Source organism: Sinocyclocheilus anshuiensis, unplaced genomic scaffold (genome assembly GCF_001515605.1).
Source record: "Sinocyclocheilus anshuiensis isolate Anshui unplaced genomic scaffold, SAMN03320099.WGS_v1.1 scaffold426, whole genome shotgun sequence".
Lineage (NCBI taxonomy): Eukaryota > Metazoa > Chordata > Actinopteri > Cypriniformes > Cyprinidae > Sinocyclocheilus > Sinocyclocheilus anshuiensis.
The window spans coordinates 2,095,664-2,104,460 of record NW_015542362.1 but is presented as its reverse complement, the minus strand read 5'-3'; the positions used below and the strand labels follow the sequence as shown (position 1 = coordinate 2,104,460).

Sequence of the window (8,797 nt, the reverse complement as noted above, 5' to 3'; positions counted from 1 at the left end):
ATATATATATATATATATATATATAAAAAATGAAAACATAAGGAAATAATGATTTATAATATTAAAAAAGACAAAAATGCATAACAAAAATTGTGTAAACAAAATTTAAATGAAAATTCAAAATAAAAACCTAAGTAGTAATATTACACAAAAAAAAATGACGAACACATAACAACAGTAAATTAAAATGAAAACTGAAAATATAAAAATGAAGGCTAATTCAAAATACTAATAAAATCTATAATAATATCTACAATATATTGATGCTATGAAAACATGATTTATAATATTAAAAAAGACAAAAACACATAAAATTTGTTTAAAAAATTTTTGTAAACAAAATTTAAATTAAAACTTGAAATATAAAAATAGAAGCTAAATCAAAATATTAAAAAAGTCTTGAATGAATGAATGAATAATGCTTGATATCCATCTTGTGCATTTTGAGTTGTATTTTGCTGTAGTAGATCAATGTTATGAGATCATAATGCATGATAAAATGTACATGTCGAATGCAATGTGCTTCTGATAAAAAGCGTGGACCAAATGCATAAATGTGTCTCTGAAGCTAATTAGGGTAAGAAGGATGTTCTGTATTAAACAAACAGAAATGTTGTCATGTTGAGCATGACATTATTTTATTTATTTATTTTATTTATTTTTTTGCATTAGAGAAAATGATATTCCGGCTGTTTAATCTAGTATTTGTCTGATGAATATTTCCTTGGTGTTTCCAGCTGTGAGTCGTTCAGCCAGCTGTCTATTCGTCTGATGCGTTTGTTGCACTATTTAGTGCGTTTTACTGTCATAACAACAGGCTCAAGAGATTTGAGAGGAAGTAGCGCGTCCCTAACAAACACATGAGCACTGTGGGTTCATCTGAAGATGCCTGGAGCTCATGTCACTCGTGTGGAAGTGCTTTACATATGATGGTGGAGGCTCAAAACTGATTTCAATAGATTAGCATGCTGCAAAGTTCATGATGCAACACCATAGAAATGATTAAATATTGCATAAAATAGTCCATTTTTTATTTAATTTTATCTACTTTATAAGGCTTAAGACTCTTTATGTTGAATCTTTATGCATGATTTGTGAATATATTTTAAAATAACAAGTAACAAAGTGAAAGTGAAGAAAAAAGTAACGGTAACAAATCTTCTATTGCCGTTATCACTTGGAAGAAAGCATCTACTAACAGACACTTTAATATTTTAAAGTATAAAATACAAATAACAAAGTGCTGAGTAACTTAACAAAGTGACAATCAACAAATTAAAAAAAGAAATTAAGAAATAATTAAAAATGAAGTTTTAAGTCAAATAAAGGAAAACTTGCTTTACTGAGATCATGCTTTACAGTTAATGCAAGTTAATACAAGTTAATGCATTAACTAACATTAGAATCCTTAAACTTTGTTTTAATGCTAAATATAAAGTGTAATATAAAGATAAAATACGTGGAGAAAACGAGTAATATTAACAACTCTTCTATTGCTGTTATCAGACTTTAATATGTTAAACAGTAATACATTTAAATGTGCTCAGCAAATTAAAGTTAACAGTAAGCAAATTTTTAAATAATGAATCAAAATGGAGCTTAAATCCAAATAAAGGAGAGTATTTTTATTATTATTATTATTATTATTATTATTATTATTATTAACATAAAAATAATACAACTGTTCTTTTTAGTTCTCATGTTAGCTCAGGTCCATTAAATAATATTAACAAATGCAACTTTTGATTTTTAACAATGTAATGTCATTAATTAACGTTAAGATGACTAAATGCTTTAGGAGCATTTTTTTATTGTTAGATTGTGTTAACTAGTGTAGTAACTAATGTTAACAAATGGAACATTATTGTAATGTGTAACCAAAAAAAGAAGGAAATAAGCTGAGTCTTTTAAGAATTAAACGGTTTAAATTGTGAAATTTAAACCGTTAAAAAGTCTTATATGACCCTGGAGCACAAAACCAGTCTTAAGTCGCTGGGGGTATATTGTAGCAATAGCCAACAATACATTGAATGGGTCAAAATGATTGATTTTTCTTTTATGCCAAAAATCATTAGGATATTAAGTAAAGATCATGTTCCATGAAGATATTTTGTAAATGTCCTACCGTAAATATATCAAAACTTCAGTTTTGATTAGTAATATGTATTGCTAAGATCTTCATTTGGACAACTTTGTGGTTTTGTGGTCCAGGGTCACACATAGTATGAATGTGGGTAGTATGAATGAAAGCTCAGATTCTCGCTGGAAGTAGTAGGTCATCCGGGGGCTACTGTTTTTCAAATGCTGCGAGTTTGTACATTTGTAAGCAGGCATATCGGGACGCAGTGACTTTACGGTAGTATACCGTTTTTGGAAGTAAAAAAGAATGTATAATTTACAGTGAATAACCGTAAATTGACATTCCCAGAATTCCCTGCGTTACATTTCACATTTGCAAACAATAAACTGCAGAGTTGTACGTGTGCAGGTCCGGCTGCGGTTCTGGCGTATCTGCGAGCGGAGCTGCGAGGAGCAGAGCCCTGCAGACTGCTGAAGCTGATGGTGGTGGGTCCTCCGCGGCAGGGGAAGAGCGCTCTGCTGGAGGGGCTGCAGACCGGCAAACCCTCATCCTTCATCAGCACCGACCGCAGCATCCACACGTCCAGCTGGGATCTGGAGCGACCCGGAGGAGTGAAATCTGCTGTAAGAGCCCTCAGTCCACATACACACACACACACACACAGACACACACACAGACAGACAGACAGACAGACAGACAGACAGACACAGACACACACACACAGACACGCGCACACACACACACTGGTTTCCATGTTTTATGGGGTTCACTCCATAGGCGTAATGGTTTTTCTGCTGTACAAACTGTATTTTCTGTAGATTATTCTGTATGAATTATAAACTGTTTTCCTCATGGGCACCAAAGACAATCTCCTCGCAAGGTAAAAAAATACCTTTATTACTATCCTTTTGGGGACATTTTGTCCCCATAATGTAGGGAATACCAGGTACACACACACACACACGCACAAACAGACACACACGTTTGTTTCTGTGAATTGTGGGGAATTTCCATAGATTTCTATTACAATATTTTCTATCCCGTAACCCTAAACCTACCCCTTACAGAAAACCTGTTTCCATTGTTACACTTTCAGATAAACATCATTTACTATTTTTAATCATTTTTTTCCCTCGTTGGGACCGCAGGCCGGTCCCCACAATGTCAAAAATCTCAGGTTTTACTATCCTTGTGGAGACATTTGAGCCCCACAATGTAGCATAAACAAGTACACACACAAACAAACACGCACACACACACACACACACACAAACACACTCACACACACACTCACACACACTCACACACACACACACACACACAAACACACACACTCATATCAGGGTTTCTGTGGGTCCTTCCACAATTTATAGCCTGACAAGTCTTGCTTATCTAAGGATATCTGAACATTCTTAAATCAAGAGACATTTACTTGAGATGCAAAATGAAAATGCGAAGTCTTGTTTTCTGAAAAATTTATCATAATTATGTGAATTCATGCTTATAACATCTGCCTTCATTTTGAATAAATTTCTCAGACAACAAGGCTTTTTAAGCAAATGTATCTTGATTTCTGAATGTTTAGATATTTGTTCTGGAAAGTGATCAGAAGGTACAATAAAAGTTATTAGAAGCTGCATTTAATTGCAATGCAACCAAGCATTTAATTAGTGTGAAGTATAAAAAATACATGAATATACTGTACCAGATATATCCAGATTTAGCTGTTTAGATATGAATATTCAGATTTAACTATTTAAATATTTAAAAAAATATATATATATAATATGTATGCATTTAGCAAAATGCATATAAAAGTTGAATGTAAAATTAGAAATGCATGTATGTAAATGTAAATCATGAATATATTGTTTGTACATATATTTTTAAAAATATAAATACAATTTAAAAATGAAAAAAAGGAAATGTAGATACATATTTCAAATATAACAAAGATAAATCATACATTTAGCAATAAATCTATATCTATCTATATCTGTACATAAATATTCAGGATTGAATTATTAGCCAATTACTTATCAATTCAATGATTAGTATGTTCATAACTTTGTTGCCATAATAGTCGGTATATTTCTGCTTATTGGTGAGGAAAGAAACTGAAACACTGTGGACAAATGAAGTCATCTCATGTTGATTCAAGGGTGTGACTTCATCATTTGAGCTTTTACTGAATTCCCAGTCTATTTGATTGTTGTCAGGGCGTTCCTTCACATGTGTTTGTCCTAGGGCTGCACGATAAATCGCATGCGATATTTAACGCGCATCTTGTCAGAAAGCCGGTTCTGTAATCAGCGGTAAATCTCCATCACCTGCGTGCTTTCACATTGAGCAGCATTAACTACACAGAGCCGTTGTTCACTGACGAGCTGCGCAAAAAAACGCACGAATATGAACGTGGTTTTGCGCAGCTCGTCAGTGAACAACGGCTCTGTGTAGTTAATGCTGCTCAATGTGAAAGCCCGCAGGTGATGGAGATTTACCGCTGATTACAGAACCGGCTTTACTGATAGGATGCGCGTTAAATATCGCATGCGATTTATCGTGCAGCCCTAGTTTGTCCCACAATGCTTTGCTCACAGGAAACAAACAGCTCTGATTTCTTTAACCCTGTAAACATGACGAGACAAAAATAAGGCAGAAAAAACCTTCATAGCAAGTCTGGAAAAAAAGCGAAACCATGAAAGTGCCAACATTTTGACCTCAGGGTTTATGAATGAGTAGCAGCTCTGGTATTTCCAGTTGACCTTTGACCTCTAACTCTGTTTGTGGCCTTACATGGTTTCTTAGCATGAGTTAACAGTGTTTCCATTCTCATCATGAGTCCTGAGTCATATAAAACCCAAGAGAGTGTCACACACATTCACCTGATGTCATACAGACATGTTCTCATAAACACACACACACAGACTGACCTCTTACACATATGTCATGGACAGAAGCAAATGTATACACAAGCTGGTGTTATAAAGCCCCAGAGATCTGACTCCACCTCAAGCAGCTGTGAACACTTACTCCTCTGCTGACTCACAGCGAGAGCCTTTTTTTGTGCTTTATCAAATCTGCATTTCTTTAAAATGAAAGTTAGAATTAGTAGAAAGAAAAGTAAATAGGGTCAGTTTTTTTTATTTCATATTGACTTCAAGTTGCTTCTTATGGAAACTCGTTTTTGTCACGGAATAAAAAAAGGTAATTGCACATTTTTATCTCACAATTATGACTTTTTTTCTCACAATTCTAAAAATAAAAAAGTCATAATTGTGAGATAAAAATGAACTCCTACTTCTGACTGACTTTGACAATTTCGAGTTTATATTTCACAATCTGAGTTTGCATCTCACAGTTGTTATTTTGCTTCCGCCACAAAATAAATTAAATTGTGAATTTTTATATCTGACAATTCTGCTGGTAATATCGCTCAATTCTGCATTTTTACCTCACAATTCTGACTTCATATCAAGAAAAAACTCCAAATTGTGAGGTATAAATGCAGAATTGTGAGATAAAAACTCTCTGACTTGCTTTCTTGCAATTCCGAGTTTACATCTCATAATTAAGTCTGTATCTTGCAATTCTGACTTTTTTCACCAAAATTTTTTTCCCGCCACAAAATGAAAAATGAAAAAGGTAGATTGTAACTTTTTATCTCACAATTCTGCATTGAAATCTTGCAATTCCAAGTTTGTATTTCGCAATTCTGTTTATATCTCACAGTTCTGCAATTTATATCTCGCAATTCAGAGGGAAAAAAAGTCATAATTACCTTTTTTATTATTTTAAGCTTCCATAGCTTTCCACAAGCTTCCATAGCTTCATAACAGGACAAAATAAACCAGAGTTTCACCTCCGCAACTATATAATTTGTCTGAAAATGCCTTGATGAAAGTTATGAAGTGATGTTGTTAATGCCTTTGTTTCTCCTGTTTATGCAGCTTGATTCAGTGTCCTTTAACGTGTGGGACATTGGCGGCCCAGCCAGCATGTCGACGGTGAACCAGTGTTTCTTCACAGATAAGGCTCTGTATATGGTGATCTGGAATCTGGCTTTGGGAGAGGAAGCAGTGGCCAACCTGCAGTCCTGGCTGCTCAACATCGAGGTCCGGAAACAATATGTAACATAGACGTTATGAAAATCTGAGAGCTTCTGAGCAACTCCTCTAGTCATGGGGTCTCCATACTGGTTATGGGTGCTGATTTTACGTATTTAGTATAGATTTCAATAAAATAAAAAAAAAGATGTTTAATTGGCTTAAAGGGAATGGGTCATTCTAGGAAACATACGTGTTTTCCAAATTTGATGTAGATAAATATGGTTAATTATGCTAAATAGCATTTATATATTATTGATCTATTATTTATGGAATAGTTCAATAATAGTTGAATAATTTGGCATTGCAAAGCAGTAACTTTTATTTATTGATTGATTTGATATACTGATTTAGTACTTACTGTATCTGTTATTTATGGAATAGTTTAATATTAATGAACAGCATTGTCATTGCAAAGTAAATCAATAAACTTTCTTTCTTTCTTTCTAAAATAGTTGAATGATAATTAGCGTTTGCCATTGAGTTTTTTGAATAATGATAATAAATGATATTTTGCCATTTATTTATTTGTTTATTTATTGAATAGTTTAATAATAATGAAGACAAGCTTGCCATTGCAAACTAAGTCATTATAGTTTATTTATGTATTATTTATGAAAGCATTTGCCGTTGCACACTAAACAAATGCCATTGCAAATTAAATTAATAGCATATAGTTTGCAATAACAAAATCTCTATTTATTTATTTATTTATTTAAATTTACAGAGTAGTTCATTACCATTTACAAGCTTTTTTAATGCTTTGTCAACTAAAATCTAAATATAGCATGTATAAAGATAAAAAGACAAAGACAAAATGCTGTTCATATATTTTCAAACATATTTAAAATATGCATACAGTTTTTGTTTACACAGCAAAGGCTAGTTGGAAATGCAGGCATAGGCAAAAAATAAATATCCTTAACTAAAGGGGAAAAACAATCTATAGAGACACTATATATACAAACACAAAATGCTATTTTTATAAACAAAACAAAAAAACTGGCTCAAGCTTCTCATTAAGTACTGTTTTGATGGACACACATGGCTCTTGTTTTATAGAACGACCTGTGTAATGATTGTGTGAATGTGTTTGTGCTCCAGGCTCGTGCTCCTAACTCTGCTGTCATCGTCATCGGGACACATCTGGACCTCATAGACACTAAGTTTCGCATGGAGCGTGTCGCCACACTGAGGGCCTACATCCTGGCACTTTGCAGAACGCCCTCGGGCGCGCGGGCCAGCGGATACCCCGACATCACCTTGAAACACCTACTGTTAGTGTCATTATCATAACTTCAGCTACACTGTTAAAAAAAATAAATAAATTCAGTAAAATTTACAGTAAAAAAAATGGCAGCTGTGGTTGCCAGAATTTTACCGTAAAAAATACGGTAGCACCATTTTAGGTTTTACTGTTTTAACTTAAATTTACATTTAAATACCATAATTTCATTAACTGATATAATGTTAATATACCAACCTATTGAACTATTTAAATCTGTTTTGTACCTTTGTAATACACTGATAACCACCAAATGCAGGTGATGAGATCACATGATGAACCAAAACACATCACAAGCAGCATTTAAATATTAACATATATAGAAGGTGCACAGTGTCATTCACACAAACACTAAACACTATCATGGTAACACACATGAAACTGAAATAATGCAATAGGGTCAATATCACCGTAGTGCGCCTTTCAACCCTCACAATACTCACACATTTTGGTCTTCATTTCCCATTCGCTTTGTCATGTCATAAGTAATAGACACTTAAGTACTATAGAAACATTAGCTGAGCTCCCACACATTTTTTAAAGATAATTATGGGCCATTATTCGAAGCATAAACCATAAGATATGTCCTCCCTGTCATGGACATATTACTGTTAAATACGTTTTCATTGCAATATTAAGATGCAAATTATATTTTCTGAAAGGTATGATGTCCCTTTGCTAAACAGGGTTATTTGTTTGATTTAAAATTATAAATACAAAAGATTTTATGTAAACCATGTGTTTTTAAAGAAACTCCCACAATTCGCACATTTATTTTTTCTTATTTAGAGAAAACTGTGATATTTGGATGCAGTTTATTGTTTGCAAGTTATTGTTATGTTTACGTTTATTGTTAGCAGTTTATTGTTTGCAAATATTAAATGTAACGCAGGGAATTCTGGGAATGTCAGTTTTACGGTTATTCACTGTACATTATACATACTTTTTCACTTCCAAAAACGGTATACTATATGTTTATTTATTTCCACATTTATTTTCATTTCTACATTTATTTATTTATTTCTACATTTCTTTGTCCGTAGGGTAATGAGGAGGGCGTGTTTTTCCACAGGCATAGTAATCGAGCCAGAGTAGGCAAGTTGTATAAATAAATAAATGTGGAAATGCATATAGAAATAAATACTTAAATACATAAATGTGGAAATAAATAAAAGTGGAAATAAATAAATGTCTAAATAAATAAAAGAAAAAAGAAATAAAATGTGGAGAAAAAAAATATATACATAAGGAAATAAAAGTATAAATAATTTAATATTTAATTTTGTGTTTTTTTTTTTACTTTGCATATTTATTTATATATTTATT

At 32.8% G+C, this 8,797-nt stretch overlaps 1 protein-coding gene across 1 annotated transcript in view; it reads left to right on the top strand.

Moving 5' to 3' along the window:
- Positions 1-8,797, top strand: part of LOC107691986 (leucine-rich repeat serine/threonine-protein kinase 1-like) — a 106,188-nt gene that overhangs the window by 43,836 nt on the left and 53,555 nt on the right. Inside the window, exons 15-17 of the mRNA XM_016490858.1 lie at positions 2,489-2,703; positions 6,031-6,195; positions 7,291-7,463. Of these exons, the coding sequence (XP_016346344.1) occupies positions 2,489-2,703; positions 6,031-6,195; positions 7,291-7,463 (553 nt within the window). The remainder of the gene's footprint in view (positions 1-2,488; positions 2,704-6,030; positions 6,196-7,290; positions 7,464-8,797) is intronic.